The sequence below is a fragment of the Typopeltis vanoorti genome, chromosome 12, assembly GCF_054136105.1.
Source record: "Typopeltis vanoorti isolate ZY-2024b chromosome 12, IOZ_Tvanoo_1.0, whole genome shotgun sequence".
NCBI classification, from domain to species: domain Eukaryota; kingdom Metazoa; phylum Arthropoda; class Arachnida; order Uropygi; family Thelyphonidae; genus Typopeltis; species Typopeltis vanoorti.
In genome coordinates, this window is record NC_143560.1 from 89010928 (window position 1) to 89029972 (window position 19045).

Below are 19045 nucleotides of genomic sequence, written 5' to 3' on the forward strand. Positions count from 1 at the left end.
AGTGCGATTGGTGTCTTTTTCAACTGCGTCCCATACAAAATAATCCATGGGGTTAAGGTCTGGGGAGTTTGGAGGCTAAACATTTGGACTGGTGAAGTCGTAGAAATTTTCAGACAACCATTTTTGACTTTTCCCAGAGGTGTGGCAAGGGGCCGAATCCTGCTGCCATACATACGGCCTACCATTGGCTACCCTTGTTATCCAGGGCTTGACTACAGTTAGCAACTCCACGAACAAAGCCCGAATTCCAATGCCAGGGTTCTTCAACACCTGTTCCTGCAGATTTGCGAGGAATTCTGCTGTACGAACGCAATCAGATCGTCTGCTAGGGATCTTTCTTCTTGCTACATCCTCGTAGTCACCATTGCAAGTCTCTAGTTCATGCCTGATTGTTTTTACTGTATTCAGGGAGCATTGGGCAGCAGTCGTAATATCCTTATTTTGATGGCGGGCACGAATCATCATGATACAAGTTATTCTCTTCCATGATTCAGGTGGGTTCCAGCTATCCATCCTTTCTGACATCTTGTATATGAATGAAGAAGGGTCCAAACTTTTAAATGAAGAGAAGTGTGTGTTAATACATGTAACTTACGGAAAAATATAATTAATTATAAATATGTCAAATTTATCCCGAACACCCTGTATATATATATATATATATATATATATATATATATATATATATATATCCCCCTCCCCAACACAGAGAGAGAGAGAGAGAGAGAGTCTCTTACATTTCAAACAGTATGCTGAAGAGACGATGATTTGATTAACTGTTATTCTACTGGCCTGACCTCTAGTGGAGAAAAAAAAACGTTACATCAAAGTTATATTCTATTTATAACATCACCAGAGAACAAATTCATATAGATTATTTTATTACAGCAAAAGTGGTGTTCTAATTTAACACAAGAGTCATGAGAAGCCCTGTTTTTTAGTGCATTAATGACACGCAGTTTTTGTGTTTTCTCCTGTGTTCTTTCTTCATTTGTGTTCTCTTTTCTAGATACACTTGTGACATATCTTCGTTCTGGCAGTCTTTCCTTCACTATTTACCGGAAGCCTACACATACTGGCCGATATATACACATAAACTCTTACCACCACCACCACCCAACATAAAAACCAGCTATCATTAACACACTAAAAAACAGGACTTTGAAGATTTGCTCTAGTGAACAAGCACTTCAAGATGAATTAGAATTTATCAGCAATACCTTCCTGAAAAATGACTACAGCCAAAATACTATCAACAAAATTCTTCACAACATTCACTTAAAAACAAAAATAAACTAAATTTACAATAAAACTGTAACCATTCCATACATTAGAGGGATATCAGATAAAATAAATAGAATACTATAGAAATACAACCATTAATGCCAACTTTAAACCTCCTGCAAAATTAAAGAACTTATTCAGTTCATCCAAGGATCCGCTTCTTCTCCTGGCCTACCCTGGAGTATACTGTATTCATTGCACCTGTAATTTGCCCTATATAAGTGAAATAGGATGCACATTCCTATCTGAAAAAAGGAACGTAAATGGCACATTAAACATAATAACTATGGTAAATCTGGCCTTTCTGATCATGACCCAAATACTCTACATAGAATTGACTGGAAAGGCACCTGTTGTTTACATCATACCAAAATGTGGTATGAACACAAATTTAAGGAGGCTTGTGATATTATTATCAACCACCTTAATCTTAACAATAACAGTGGTCTAAAACTCCACTATGGAAGGCACATATTCTACCCACATAGCCTTCTCATCTATGAGTTATTAAAAATAGGAATGTAAGTAATCTAGGATCTTAACTCTAATGCAAGAACTCTCATTTTAAATTAGAAGACCACTTTCACTGTAATAAAACTATCTATATGAATTTGTTCTCTGATGATGTTATAAATAGAAAATAGCTTTGATGTCCTTCAGAACACACGCAATTTACAGACAAAAATTACTAGTTGCGGTGGTGTTGGAGGTGGGCGGTAGATGGCGTTGATTCGTAGTAGAGGTAAGGTGTAGAGACAGTTGAAGATGTCCTCCCGCGATGAGTCTTCGGACTCCTTGGAGGTATCAGGAATAATAATAATAATAATGTCTTTTTTTTTTTCTTTTTTCACTAGAGGTCAGGCAGTAGAATAATGGTTGATCATTGTCTCTTTGGCATACTGTTTGAAATGTAATATAGCATGTCTTACACACACACACACACAATGTGTGTGTATACTCCAGATGATAACCTTAATATGAAGGTCGAAACATCGGGAAATTAAAGTAATTAATTCTGTCATGATTGTAGTCTCTATAATTTGTCTGAAATGAATGCTAATCACTATAGGAAAGGAATATTTAAGCTCCACTTGAAATGCTGAGAAGATGTGGTTAGTACATTGGCTTGAAATGTTTATGCACTACAAAGTTTTTTTTTTTTTTTTCAATGAAGAAAAGGAATGGAGTGTACTATTATTTGCAAAATTATGGAGATGCAATTTAACATTAGTGAAAGGTTATTTACATATAGGAGAAGTCTGGACAAAAATAGAGAGGCCTGAGATATACATTATTGGGGAAATCCTAGGAGAGGAAGCTATCTACCATGACATTTAGTGAATAACAAGACAGACATGGCTGAATTTACACATAAGTCAAACAAGCTATAGCTTAAGACCTAACATCAAAAAAAGGGCCTCCGAAAAACTATTAAACTTAACATTTACTCAGCGGAGGGAGTGGGGTTAGAAGTTGTAGTTTAACTCACATAAACAGCCACACAGATAAAATATATTAAAAACATATGCCATGAGAGAGAGAGAGGATGTGACAACCTAGTGCAATAGTTTGAAAAGAATATTGCATGTTGATACTTGAGTGAGTAGGCCTATATGACAGCTTGATCACATGTCCTAGAAATTTGAGTGACATGAGTTTTTAAACCTTTCTGTGACTCAATCTTCAGCGCATTCCTAGTCAGCATTACTTCCCTTCCAAAGATGGTTAATGGTGACTGTGTGGAGGGGGGGGGGTTCTGTGTATTGAAAGTGGCAGAATCCATATTGGTATACCTTCAGGTTGTGAAAAAAAGGGAAATCAACTTATTTTCTTGGCTGACTTTTATAGGCTCTCTCTCTTTTTTTTTTTCTTTTCTGTGCTCTGATAGATGAGGCTGACTAAAACTTATATAAGATGGATATATAATTTTGAACCACAAGTTTGAGTATAAATGGTTGTAGAGAATACTGCTGGGTTCAGAAAATCTTTTGGTATCTAAGTGATTTTGGATTTTTCTAGTGTCTTTCTGGTGAAAGATCAGAGAAGTCATGTAGGGAGCTGTTCTTAGCATACTGAGAGATGACTGCCTTTGTTGTCAGCATAAAAGTTGGAAGAAAAGAATGATGCCATGAAGTCAGCCTTATCTGTAAGTGATGTTATAGTAGTACCATCTAGATATGAGGGAGAAGCATGTAGTGAGCTGTTCATAGTGTAGTAGGAGATGATTACCTTTGTTTATATAAGAGTCAATACACTTTTGCATTCTTCACATGGATAAGAAGATGGAAGGACGAATTTACACCCAGTAGTCCGTGTAATGGATTAGAAGACTGAACTACTTTTCAACATGGTGCAGTTTTTCTGCATTGCTCATTCCTTCTTGCCAGCAAGCACTTGTATGTCTGTCTTTTTATTACTGATGTTGATAGAAATATTCTGATGAAGTTGTTGTCTTTGATTAAAAAAAATGAATCACAAAGTTGCTCTGTATATCAACCAGAGAATCAGTTGATTCTCTGGTTGATTTGGTGGGCAAGTATTACAAAACATTTTTAAGGTTAGTTTGACTGTTTGCATTTTACCCGAGCTAAATTTGTACTCTTTGCTTATACTGTACTTTATATCAAGGGAAAAGATTTAATGAAGAGGAAAAGATATACATTTTCTTGTTGCATAAAGATATTCAACTTCCATAGTTATTTATTTGACACACATAAATTAAAATAACTAACGTGATTAATCAAAACATTGTAGATGTAATTTCAGTTCACATCCTCATAAAATATCTTCATTGTGGGTTGAAAAATAATACTATAAATTTGAATTTGAATACCACTAAACATTGAAATGTGTGCATTATAGTGACATTTTTTGGCTTATGCAATCATAACTTACTAGGATAAACACTATTGGGAATTATTAACAAAAAAAAAAAAAAAAACACGTAATTACAGATAATTTCCCAAACTTTTGATAGAAAAGGCACTGAGTCTGATTTTAGGTTTGCCAATGTAGTAGGACTTTGTCACTTCTTTTGAATAAATATTCATATTTATAAGTACTGTTATCTAGGAGTTGTAATCCCAAAGTACACGTGATATAACATATGCATGTTATATCATAAATTTAGTGTAATCCTTTATCCAAGTGTGAGCAAACAAAGTTTGCACCTGAAAGTATCTTCAGGACTGGGGTACGGTGGTGCAACACCAGGGAAACTCGTTGCAAAGGTGGAGCAAGCTACCAACAAATCCTGCCTCAGTATCTCCTATAATGCAAAACACATCTCCTTGTGGATATGTCTAATGTTATGCATTAAGGGAATGGCCACTACCCAGAAAAATAAAAATAAAAATGACAAATAAAATTTCAACATCTTTCTCTAAATCCAGAGTAATTTATTAAAAAAGGGTGGCACACCATGTGGAAATTCCTATAGGTGGAGATGACCTGCTAATGCTTCTGCCTGGTATCTCAACTTGGGCCTGGCTCCCACTGAAGAGACCTCAATAAAGGTAGAAACTAATCTGGGTAGTGGCCCTTCCCTTAATGCATAACATTAGACATATCCGCAAGGAGATGTGTTTTGCATTATAGGCGATACTGAGGCAGGAGTTGTTGGTAGCTTGCTCCACCTTTGCAACGAGTTGTCCTGGTGTTGTACCACCTTACCCCAGTCCTGAAGATACTTTCAGGCGCAAACTTTGTTTGCTCACACTTGGATAAAGGATTAAACTAAATTTATTATACTCTAACCAAGTGAAAAATAAAATTTCAACACATGTTATATCCTTTCCTTCATGTTTACACGATGATCAGAACACATCATAAAAATTATGGAAACAACTACCTTGTTAGAGTAAAAACTTGAGTTTAATATAAACCAAAATAAATACTCGGCGTTTCTATCTTCACATTAAGGTCATCATCTGGAGCATACACATATATACAAAGAAACAAGCTGCACTACAATCTACATGATATGCTAAAGTTATTGATCAACCGTTAAAATTATTGGTCTGACATCTTGTGAAAAGAAATACAACTTACTACATCAAAGCTAGAGCCCTGTTATTATTATTATCTGTTAGGTTACAAAATTAAATTAAGCTGGAGAGCAACATGTTAACACAAAAAAAATTATTCATATAAGTATACATATAAATTACAACAAACCAGTATGGATGGTGGACAATAAAAGCTGGAAAATTGCTTAGAGTCCTAAAGTCAGGGTTTGCTGGAAAACTAAGTGGGCTGAATGTGTGCCATCCAAATTCTTAGGATTATTATGCTGCCATTATTGTTAAGATTAGGGTGGTTAATCAAAATTTCACAGCCTTCTTTAAATTTCTATTAATACTAAGCTTCATCATACAAAAACCTTACAATCATACAAATCTTAATAATAATGGTAGCATAAAAATCCTGAAGTCAGCAAGTCCTGACTTTAGGACTCTCAGCAATTTTTCAGTTTTTATTGTCCACCATCCATACTGGTTTGTTATAATTTATATGTTATTTATATGAATAATTTATTTTGTATGAACATGTTGCTCTCCAGCTTAATTTAATTTTGTAACCTAATATACAGTAATAATAACAGGACTCTAGTTTTGATGTAGTAAGTTTTTTTTTTTATTTCACTAGAGGTCAGGCCAATAGTTTTAATGGTTGATCAGTAACTTTAGCATACCATGTACGTAGGCTGTTCAATAAGTAATAAGACTATATTTATATAGAAAACAGATTACCTTTAATCGTCATCATTTACTTGGTTTTTCGAAGTAACTACCGTGCGACTCAATGCATTTGTCCCAACGTTGCGCCCACTTCTTAAACACATGTGAGAGTTTGTTTTTTGAGAGTTCTTTCAAAACCGCCTCCGCAGCTTTTACACATGCTTTGTTGCTTTCAAAATGGCAGGCTCTTAGTGGTTTCTTGAGCTGAGGAAACAGCCAGAAATCACACGGTGCGAGATCAGGACTGTATGGAGGGTGTGGCAGGATATCTGTGTTGTTCTTCTGCAAAATGTCCACTACACAACCAGCAATATGTGGCCTTGCATTATCGTGGTGCAATAAGAAGCAATTCTTCAGCAATGGACGCTTCCTTTTGACGTGCTTGATGATAATCGCTGCTGTGTTGATCATTGTCTCTGTGATGGACGTTGAAGGTCTTTCCTCACATTCAAGATCTTCCACATTTTGCCTTCCTTCCTTAAAAGTTTTATGCCAGTGAAAAACACTTGCCCTCGACATTGCTTCATCGTTGGAAGCTTCGCGTATCATGTTAAAAGTGTCCGATGCCAATTTTTGCAAACGCACACAAAATTTATTCGCATAATGCTGTTCCAAGGGCGCTTCCATTTCGAAGACTGGTCACGCCTCATAGGCGTGCCGATGAGCACTTGCGCTTAGTCACGTGACACTCTGGCACATCAGCCCATATACGCCATCTATCAACCTCTTTTGTTAATATAGACCGCAACATTTCTTTATTCCACAGAAATTAATATTGTGATGAGTGGTTTCGCCACAGTAAAATTAGTCTTATTACTTATTGAACAGCCCACATAGATTTTAGTGCAGCCTGTTTCTTTGTATATGGGTATACTCCAGATAATGACCTTAATGTGAAGGTAGAAACATTGAGTGTTTATTTTGGTTTATGTTAAACTCTAGTTTTACTCTAACATGGTGATAGTTTCCATAATTTTCATGACAAATGTTATATATTATGCCAAGATTAATTCTGAGCATGTTGTTGAAAGGGAGATGTATGTTTATTTATGTGATATATGAGTGTATTCCATTTCACCTAATTTATTTATTATCAGTTTATTATTTATTTTTTACTAAATAATTTAAGGAAATTACAACGTCAACTAGGATACACATTAAAATAAATTTTAATATACTTCAGTATTTCGGCAACATCATGTTTTGCCATTTTCAAGAAACTTAAGAACAAGACACGTGCACGCAGGCACAACAAACAGTAAATGAGGAAGAAGCAGGAAGCTATTATTTCTCCTAAAGTCCTGATTGTGCCCCCTAGCGGGCAATGTTAGTATTCTTGGGCAATTTAGCTGAAGGTCTTCTGATGTAGGTTTCCCAAATTTGAGGCAGTCTCATGCAGCTCTCATGAAAGCTCTATTGTTAGATTGGGCTACTTACCTCCCTATTGAGTACAATCCCACCAACTCACAAATTCGAAAAACTCTACAGGCTCCTTAAGAAGGTCACTTCTTGGCCTGTGGAAATCACCAACAAATTAAAATCATTTAACTCCATACCACCCCGTATTTATGGACTCCCAAAAATAACTAAGGAAAATGTGCCATTAAGTCCCATAGTGGATGGCATTGATTCCTCCAAATACAAACTAGCTAAACATTTGGCCAAAGCTCTCTCACACTATACTGGCAACACACCTTCACACATAAAAAAACTCAGCCCACTTCAAAGCCAGCATAGAAAACCTTACACTCAAACACACTGACATAATAGTCAGTTTTGATATCCCACTCAAAGAATCTTTAGAGCTAATCCAAGCTAAATTTCCTCCTGATATCATAGCCTTATTTCAGTTCACTATGAACTCAGGCTGTTTTGTTTGGCAAGGAAAATTTTACAAACATATAGAGGGGACAGCCATGGGTTTTCCATTCTTCCCACCCTTGGCCAACTTTTATATGGAGACTTTTGAAGAGAAAGCCTTAAACTCTGCCCCACAAAAACCAATCATTTGGCTTTGCTATGTTGATGATGTGTTCGCTATTTGGCCATATGGCTCCGATGCACTCCTCTCCTTCCTAACACACTTAAACAACCAACACCCCAGAATCAAATTCACTCTGGAAGAAGAAAAAAAAACTGCCTTCCTTTCTTAGACACACTAGTCACTTGGCAGCCTTATGGAACCTTGGTTTTCTCAGTCTATAGAAAACCCACCCATACAGGCAGATACATTCACCAACAATCTCACCACCCCTCCTTGCAACAATATGGAGTCATTAAGACACTACACAACAGCTAAACTTATCTGTTCAAATGACAATGCCCTAACCACAGAACTGAACCACATTCTCAACACTTTCCCAGCCAATGGCTACCCCCCCCCCCAAAAAAAAAATCCAAAAAATATTGACACCAGTAACCCCCCCCACAACAAGGATTACTCTAAATCCATCACCATACCCTATATCCGAGGTACCTCGGAAAAAATTACAAAAATCCTAAAAAAACATGTCTTAACTTCTTGTTACAGACCATATAAAAAATTGGCATCCCTTATCTGCTCTACTAAAGACCAAGCTCCCCCCCCCCAGACCTACTTGGTGTATACCAGGTCCCTTGCAGCTGTAAGCTGTCCTACTTTGGCTAAACAGGCAGGACAGCAAATATCAGAATTTCAGAACACAAGGACTACATCCGGTTTCACCAATACAGCCACTCTGGTCTTGCTGACCATGCGCTGGATACCTGCCATGGAATACGGTGGAAGAAAGCCACGATAATACACCATAGTAAATACACATATGAAAGGCTTTTAATGGAATCAGCTTCAGCCCTAAGAAACAATTCAAACCTCGACAAATTTGGCTGCATGAGACTGCCTCAAATTTGGGAAACCTACATCAGAAGACCTTCAGTCCAATTGCCCAAGAATACCAACATTCACTGCTAATGGCCACCATTAGGGCTTTAGGAGAAATAATAGCTTCCTGCTTCTTCCTCATTTACTGTTTATTGTGCCTGCGTGCACGTGTCTTGTTCTTAAGTTTCTTGAAAATGGCAACGTGATGTTGCTGAAATATTGAAGTATACTAAAATTTATTTTAATGTATATCCTAGTTGACGTTGTAATTTCCTTAAATTATTTAGTAAAAAATACATAACCACCGTCTAAGCCTTTCCACAAGAATTAATCAGTTTATCAGTTAAATTTACTAGTTTAATTTGTTTGCCAGTTATTTAAAACCAGTTTATTGCTGGTTTAAAACTACTTTTACTTTATCACAATTAGGATCGTGAGTTAGTTGTTCAGTACCAGGTACAGGCAACATTATTTGATACACTGTATCGACAGTTTTTGGGAAAAACATGGAAAGGATCACCTGTGGAGTCTAGAAGTCAAAAAACCTATATAAATCAGGTAAACATGCTTACTCTTCCCAATTATTTTGAAATTGGATCGGAATTTTAAATGATCAACACTTTATCAAAATTCAGTGTATAATTAACAATTAATTTATAGTTAAATGAATGAACATTAACAGTTGATACACAGTATTATACTTTCCTGTCATTTTCTGATATCTGTCATTTGAAATGTGTCCTTAATCTCTTCGTTTGAGATCATTTGTTAGTAATTATTGTCCACTTTCAATAGCATAAGTTTCAGTGAAGTATACCATTCACTTTCAGACACTACACTAATGTGAATAACTATATGTAATAGTTCACAGAGCATCTGTGTTAGTTAAATGGGTAGTGTTTCCACTTCCTACAGGCTGTGGATTCAAATCCCATTGCAGTGTGGATCTTTCTGAATATTTTTTGAGAGTTTAAGTTTTTCACTGATCTCTATATGATCATGATCCTGTTTATCAACATTCTCAGGTGGGTGGCTTGCAAAAGTTCCGTGTTTGGTCTCTAGAGCAGAATTTTCCATTTATCTAATCCTCAGCCCACTCATGATGGTAAATGTATTATAGTTTTTAGAAGCCCTTGTTGATGGATTAATGTAAAAAAATAAATAAAATAACACTATTTTGTCTTTGTTCTGCATAGTGTTCAATATGTGCTCTGCATAGTGTTCAATATTGATAGCTTCATGTTTCGTGACTTTCATCACCTTTTTTTGTGTACAGTAGTTGACAATTTTATTATTATTACCTGATCTCGTAGTACAATCTTGGGCAACTCGCAGCAAAGGTGGTAAAGTTCTGATCGCTATTCTTGGTATTTTCCATAATGTAAAAACACGTTTCCTAGGAAATGTATGCTGTTATTACATTATGGTGGGAGGTCACTACCCAGACCGGTTTCAGCCTTTTTTTGAGGTTTCATCAGTGAGTAGCTAGACCAAATAGATATCAAAGGGTATAGTGAAAAGAACTTATATACTCTGCTATATGAGTTGTCAAAAAGGTGCAACCATTAAGTTTCTTATTCGGTTTTAAATCAGTGTGGGATTTAATATCCCCTTAATTTAAATAATGTTTATATCACCAAAATGAAGCCTATTGGCTCTTTATATTTAAACATATTTATATTTTTTTTTAATGTGAATTCTGCCCACAGTAAATTGGATATCTAACAGTACCGTAGTATTAGTATCTTTTTTATTAGCCCATATGTGGTCTAAGGGTGCTTGTGAACTCTGCTCTGTAGACCAAACATGGAAAATTTACAGATGATTTCATGCCTCCAATAAGCGAGATAGTCTTGTGGTCTTACACAGCTAATGAATTTCATTACAATTTCATTGCAAAACATCCATGCTAGTGGTGAGATTTGAACCCACTGTCTGTTGGTTGGAGAGTTGATGTGCTTGGCCATCCAAGCCAGCATTATTTAATGTGATTTATTATTTATTTATTATATTTTATTTAGTTGTTTTTATTAGATTAAAAAACAAAACAATAAATTGTAATATTGATTTATGATTTTTAGAACTATTTTTTTCTAGTACAAACAAAGATGTTTGTACTAGAAATAGAAACTATTTTTTTATTTTGATTAGTTTTGAAATATTTTTTTCACTTTATCAGAAAATAACATGAATATACTAAAAAATAGGAAGCAAGTAATAACAGTTAACATTTCTAGTGAAAATTATTTGAAAATGTTTAAACAGTGGAAAACTTGCATTCGCTATTATGCTCATTGCTGGTTCATGGGTTTCTTTAACTTACTACTGGTAAATACAAGTGTTATAATGGATTGAGGAAGACAAGTAAAAGTGATAATCAATGTGGAGCTTTTCAGTTTGCTGCTATTCTACTTGGTGTTTTGCTTCGGTTATATGTGCTGCTGGCCCTGATTTGTGCTTTCTTTCATTCTCAATGTCCTTGAAGTGTTCTGATTAGCGTATCACACAAGATCTGCTAGTCTGTCCTATGTAGTGTAAACCACAATTGCAACTGATCTTGTAGACACCTGGTTTTTTAAGTGGTGGATATGGAGGTTTAGAAGATGTCAGAGATTTTTTGATTGGGTAGAAGCCGACTTTTAAGTTTTGTTGGCAGAGTAACCTTGGTATTTTATTTGATTTATTGTATACATATATATATATATATATATATATATAGAAGAATCACTGCTCTTTTGTATTCTAAATTTTTTTTTTTTTTTTTGTTCGGATTGTTTTGAAGGTTGAAATAATTCTTTTGATTAATGTTCTGCTGTAGCCATTTTTTTTTTGAAGGACAGAATTAATATACTGTAGCTCTTGGTTTCTTTTATCTATGTTGGGGAAAAATTCTGTAGGCTCTATCATGTAAGAAACGAATTATGCCCATTTTTTGCGCTGGGTGTTGATGAAAAGTTGTTTGTAGGTAATGTCCTGTGTTAGTTGGTTTCCTGTAAACTGTGAAGTTGAGTGTGTTTTGTTCTGATATCTCCACTGGTGTATCCAAAAACAGTAAGACCTATTTCTTTGTAATAGTACTGGGCCAGATGATAAATATAGTGTATTCCTTTATGTTGGAGGGTTATTTTTTCAAGCTAATCCATGAATAGGTCAGCTCTCTCTCCTTTCTCCTTCAAATTTGAAAAAAAAGTACTATTGATGCATTGTTCAAAGAGGTCCACTGTGTCTTGCAGAAAGATGTCTTGAAGTAATTGTATGGTTTCTATTCTTAATAAATTAAAGATGCCAAGAAATTATATTCTTGGTTTCATTCTTTATCCAAGTGTAAACAAACATGGTTTGCTCATGAAGTAACTTCATGACAGGGCAGCTCATATATGGAAACTAATGCCTTCACATCAATTGCCTTAGTATTCCATAATGCAAAGCACATATTGTTACAAACATGTATAATGCTATGCATTATGGGAAGGGCTACTACCCAGACCAGTTTCAACCTTTATTGAGGTCTCATTAATAGGAGCCAGCTCCAAAAGTGATACCAAGGTTGAAGTAATGCAGGTCATATTTCCATATACTAGTAGCCAAAATTTGTGGCCGATTTGCCTGCTTGTGGAAAACCGGCCCTGTGAACACGCAGGCTACAGCAGGGACGAATTCTCTATGCTTGCTGCACAAGCTCATTACTTGAGAAAGAAGTAATATTTATTTGTTAATAAATGCATGCATTTATAAGCATTCCATTTAGGCTTTTATTTTTGTAGACGGAGACATCTTAAGCTTGCGCGGCAATAATTGAGCTTTGCGTTGTGTATCGAAGGCCGATGTTTGTTCATCTAGTTGAAGCTACCTTGGCTTGCTCGGTTGTAAGAGCTTCCTGGTCCTCGTTGCTGCGCTGTGATTTCATGCATGCGCATAGCTATTTCCGCTCTCTTCACATCATATCACTCTGTTACTTAAACACAGGCCATATGCAGTCAACGTAGCTCTAGCCAGTGAGCTTCAGCCAGCCTTTACAAGTGTGCGTGTTGCTTGGGAAAATTAAGTTACAACCAACTTTTTATGACGATGTTATTGAACAGTTCATAAAGAAGAACCATAGGGTAGAATTTATATTCAAGTAGCTAAATTGAAAAAGATAGAATATGATTTGTAAAATAAATGTTGTATTTGTATGATTAAATGTACACAAATTTCTAAATTGTCAGTAATTCATTATTCCACTAATTAGACTTCAGTCACACCTCTCGCTCCTTGAATGATAACAAGAGCAAGTGTGAATTTTAAGACCAGCATTTGCCCCTGGGCTACAGTCATAGGATATAGTACTTAATCCCCCATTAGGAGAGAGCTCAACCAGTTCTAAGGGGCAGTCAAAGAACGGGGAGGGGAACCCCACACTAATAAATTCCATATATTCTTGGAACAAGAGGATGTCTAGATTAAAGGTGGTTTTTTTTTTTTTTTTTTTTTTTGTTTCTTCAGACCAATTCAGCATGTTTTTTTTGTTTTTTTTTTAAAAATTAAGTTATTTGTTTTATTATGGAAATATCCTGTGGGATCTCATTCCAACTTTTCATAGGTGTTTGTATTTTCTAGAAGTGTTTTCATTTTTTCTATGAATTCTGTAGAGATCAAAACTGTTGAATTGCCTTTGTTGGCTTTCAATATTATGATACTTTTGTCCTTTTTAATGTTTTTTAAGACCTTTAGCAAAAATCAAGGAATTATTTTTACATCAAGTCTGGTCTTCCTTAATCCATCACAACACACTTGTATCTACCAGTAGTATATTATAGCAAGCCATGAACCAGCAACCAGCATAATAGTGAATGGATGCTTTCCATTATTTAAACATTTTCAAATATTTTTCACTAAAAATGTTAACTGTTATTACTTACTTTTTATTTTTTAGTTTATTCTGTTATTTCCTGATGAAGTGAAACAAAATATTTCATGAAACTAGTTGAAATAAAAATATAGTTTCTATCAGACATCTTTGTTTATGGTTTATACTAGAAAAAATAGTTCTACAAATGTGCTCTCCCCCACAGAAGCCTATGCACTGATTTCCAGTGGCAAGGCAATACCAGTATCACTTCAGAAAGTCAAGCTAAATGTGGTCTTAGAATGACTGTCTCCCAGATTGTTGGCACATCAATACAGTCACTATAATAATCTCAGTTGAGTTTAATGGAGTGTTTCATCACTGATGCTAAATCTAAAACTTGTCTCTCAGACCTGTAATGACTAGGCAGTACAGTTGTATGGTTTACTATTTAGTGCATGGTCTACTAGTCCTCGCTTGCCATACAGATGATTGTTAATGTAGTTTTTATGTTTTCAAGGCAAATCTGGTTAACATATCTTCTGGTATGTTCAAAGTAGGCTAAGTCATAAGCACATGGATTCATATACTTCAGTTGCACAAGAGGATGAAGCTGATCCTTTGGAGAATGCATGAGAGTGGCTAGCTAGATGAGTGGTTTGAAAGCATCATGGAGATTATATTTATGAAGTTATTTTCATATACAGGATGGGAATAGTTTTATTGTGATTTTATGTGTCAATTGTGGGAATGATGTACACCATAGGAGACTGATCCATTAACTGTTTGTATATTTTTCTTTTCCATGAAAAATGTAATGTGATTTTGTGCGGCCCATGGCAGGATAAAAACTATATTAAATTATATGTATAATCAATTTAGCTATTAGTTTTGACCGCAGATTTTCTGATTGATATATTAGTTATATTCATTATTTCTGATGACGGAAACAATTTATATTCTCAACACGGAATCAAAATTGCTTTAAAAAGATTACTCAGTTTATAAAATCTACTGCTTCTCTGTGTGAGTTGTAGGAGTGGTAGATTTCTATGTGCTCCAAAGTAACACATCATTGAAAGTCACTTGCTCTGCTATGGTTACAGTGATCAGTTTCACAGTTAACAGTGTTGTTGTTGCATTTTGTGTCCCTGGTCAGTTACTTCAGCTTTTGTGTACTATGAGTAAGAAATCTAAGATCTGTGAAGAAAACAGGTCATTTCAGGAGAAATGGGAAAATGAATTTCTGTTTATAAACAATAACTACAACAAACCACAGTGCCTTGTGTGTTTGCCAGTATTGTCTGTGCACAAGAAATATAACCTCAAATGCCACTACATACAGCACCATGCCGCTAAATACCAAGAATACATTGGACAAGTACATACTAAAATTGTACGTAATTTGAAGAGAAAGTTGAGTGTTCAGAAATCTGTTTTTACTAAACCAACATCAATACAAAAAAGCTCACTCTTGGCATCATTTGTTGTAAGCGCAGAGATAGCAAAACAAAAAAAATCATTATCTGATGGTGAATTTATAAAACATTGTTCTGTGAAAATGGCACATGTATTTGGGGAAGATAAAATTGCCAGTGAGTTTGAAAGCATCCCACTATCAAAACAAATTGTAACAAAAAGAGGCGAGGAAATAGATTTTCACATATTAAATAAATTAAAAAATGTTATTACAGATTCAGCTTACTTCTCATCGGCTCTGGATGAATCAACTGACATAACGGATACAGCTCAACTTCTAATTTTCATTTGAACTGTTTCCCAAGACTTTGTTATTAATAAAGAGTTACTAGCATTAGAGTCATTGCATAACACAGCCAAAGGTCAAGACATTTATGATGCAGTTATGATGGTTGTAAATGGTACTGGTGATATCAACAATCTCACAGCTATTGTGACAGATGCCGCCAAATCAATGCATGGTACTCAAACAGGCTTAGTTGGCTTACCAAGGAAGGCTGGAATCAATTGCCTTATTGCACTGCATTATACATCAGGAGGCTCTGTGTGGTAAAATTCTGGAGATAGAGGATGTTATGAAAACTGTAATGAAGTGTGTAAATCTAATTGAGGACGGAAATCGGGCCTTGACTTCTTTTTTAACAGAAATGGAGGCAGAATATGACGATATAGTGTTGTACACAGAAGTACATTGGCTAAGCAGAGGGAACAGTTTGAAACGGTTTTTTGCTTTGAGAAAGGAAATAAAACAGTTTTTAGAGGAACACGAGAAGACAAAGAACTAATCACAAAACTGTGATCCTCATTTTAATAGCTTACTTGCCTTTCTAACAGACATCACACACACACCATATGAATGAACTCAACGTAAAGTTACAGGGATGTAACCAAATATGTAATTAAATTTAATTTAACAACTTATATTTAAATCAATCAAGTATTTTATATTGTTCTCCCAGTAGTAAAATGATTTAGCAAATATAGAATTCAATACATATAACTATTGCTTTGAAAAAATGCAGAGTTTATTTTTATTTAAGTTCTGTCTAAAAGTGTCCTGCCTGTGACTCTACCACTCATCATATATTGGCCCTGGTATAGAATGAGGTTGGCCAGGTCTGATGTAGATGATATATTTGCTCTTTGGTCTCATGGTCTGGCCACATTAAATATATTTTTAATACATTTAAACAGCCAACATTGAAAAATACACTTCACAATTATAGAAAAAGAAACAAACAACTGTCCTCCTTTCCTAGACATGCTAGTTTTTATGTGACTATTAGAGCATACTTTGATAAACATTAGTTCCTTTATAGTTACAATTTGAATTTCTTCTGCAACAAATGTAATCGAGTGCTGTATTTGTTTATTTTATCACAGTTGTAATTTGTGCCCTGAAAATCATATTTGAAATCCAGCAAAATATTATCAGCATAATAAATATATGTTGATGCTCTGGAGTTATACTTTGAAGCACTGTTATGAATTTCATAGTCCTGATATCACTTAATTACTCACTTCTGTATTCTCTCTCTCTTTGGAGACTAAACCTGCGCACTAGTTCAGAAGCATGCCCTTCTCAGTATTGCCATTATCCTCAGCATCATTTTTTCAACCCTTGCAATGTGGTCTGAACTGCAATTTCCAGTTAGCTATCACTCAGAGATCTCTTGTTTTGTTGGTTTCATGCAGCAAATATTAGTCTTATTTTCTCATCTTTGCTAACCATACCTTACTCAGTAAGAGTATAGTTAGAGTTCTGCTGTCACAGTCTTCTGAATGTCATAAACACTATCAAATCAGCATCCTTTCAATCATAAACTCTGCTGGAGCCTGCTTCAGAGTTTTTCTCTCTTTCCCTGTGGAAAGAGAAAAAAAAAAACCTCTGGAACAATTTGATTGGTGTTACTGCATCAGTCAGTTGTTCCATAGTCTGGTGTTATCAATTCCTTATTCACATTAACTCACTTTTTAGCATTCTGAATGTTAATTGACTTCCTCTTGCTAGTAAAGTATGTGTTCTTCACCACTTTAGGTTAGTTGGACATTTTTAGTCATCCACTTTGAGGATTGGTGAACCGACGGCATTCACCAAATATTCTCTCACTCTTATCCACCCTTGGACACATGGAAAGGTTTGGAGATGCTCTGTATTCACTCTTGACATGTTCAAGGCATTTTTCTAAGTCTGACATAAAGAACTATTCTAAGCCACAATCTTATGGTCTGCTCTTTGCAATTAGGTTGAGTTTCCTCTCTGGTTCATTACATGTTATGGTTGATGGTTTCTTCCCTTCATGTTTTCCATTGATATGTCTTGAAGGCTCTGTATACTTTTTCTAACATACATAAATGTCTTTGAAATCCTAGTGATAGTTTTGCTGATGACAATATGTCCCATTCTTCCTCATTTGACCAACTTGTAGTGCTTATTAAATCCATAACCAATATCTTAAACACTAATCTACTTGCTATTTTCTAATGGGATAAGAACACTTTAGTAAACTTCAGTCTGCCAGAAACACAATCCTATCTTATTATTTATAAGAAAGATTTCATTTCACTATCCATTACCTTTGATATTAACTAGATCTTTATTTCCCATATAGAAGTCAAAAACATTTATAAGGACTTTTCAGTTGAAGGTGATTTAGCTTGTGCCATGCAAAGGTAATAAGGTTTATTTGTCCTGGAAATGTTTTTTTTTTTCATTCTATGAAACAGGCAAACTGGCCAGAAGAATATATGCAATTAATAGCATCACACCAGCCTGAAATCTTAGTTGCTTTAGCTGTAATTTCAAACAACTCAACCCATCCTAATTTGTTATCTTTTCTTTTCCTGTTACAAGTATTTCACATGACATCAAAACCATAGCCATCCCAGCTTCAAAAAATTTGGTGTCTTCTTCCATTCAAGATACTACATATTACCTGCACAACTTTTTCCTGTGGCTCTACAGTCCAAATTGAGCCTTAGCCTCCTGGATTTGCTACCTCTGTCCAAAACTTTACTTCTCCAGTTTGGACACTGTAGTATGAGGTTGCCATTTTGACTAATAGTATCTATCCATCTTGTTATAGGTTTTCCTTTTGGTCTTTTACCAATAATTTTACTATTAATTGTCTTCATGAGAATAATGTCCTTTTCCATATGAAAAACATGTCCTGCCCACTGCAACGTGATTACACTGGATATTGTGGATTCTTTATAAAGTTGATTTAACTCATGTTGTATCTGATTCTCCAGAGACCATTATTATTATTCACTGGTTGAAATATTTTTCTAAGGATTTTCCTTTCAAAATCTGAAATCAAATTCTCCACTCTTGCCATAAATATCCAAGTTTTTTCATCCATAGGTAACAACTGGACGAATTATTGATTTATATATTTTCACTTTAGTCTTCCAATGAATATCTTTTGAACTGAGCACACATGACAGAGAGAGAGAATAGAAAGCCTAATTACTTGGCTTTATTCGATTCTGCACTTCCACCACCTCATTTGGTTGACTAGTCATCATTACTCCTAAATATTTAAATTATTCCACTTTTTTCGATTTCAAGGCTCCCAATTTCCAACAATAACTTGTATCGGTTAACTGATTCTGCCTGGTATTAATCATTATTTTGGTTTTTTATTGATTAATTTTTAGTCCTATCTCTTGTACTGATATTTCTAGTTCCAAATACATTTCTTCTGCCTTCTGTTTGGTTCTTGACATGATGTTAATGTCATCTGTAATCAGCATATGCTACAATCTGCGCTGAATTGTTTATTAGTGTCTTGAGTCTCTCTCTCAAGACACTAATAAATATGTGATCGGATAACATATTTCAAAGCTTAGTTA

At 35.1% G+C, this 19045-nt stretch overlaps 1 protein-coding gene across 1 annotated transcript in view; it reads left to right on the forward strand.

Moving 5' to 3' along the window:
* LOC150100980 (nephrocystin-4-like) overlaps positions 1–19045 on the forward strand; it is a 173582-nt gene that overhangs the window by 15373 nt on the left and 139164 nt on the right. Inside the window, exon 2 of the mRNA XM_090401950.1 lies at positions 9313–9441. Within this exon, the coding sequence (XP_090258076.1) occupies positions 9313–9441 (129 nt within the window). The remainder of the gene's footprint in view (positions 1–9312; positions 9442–19045) is intronic.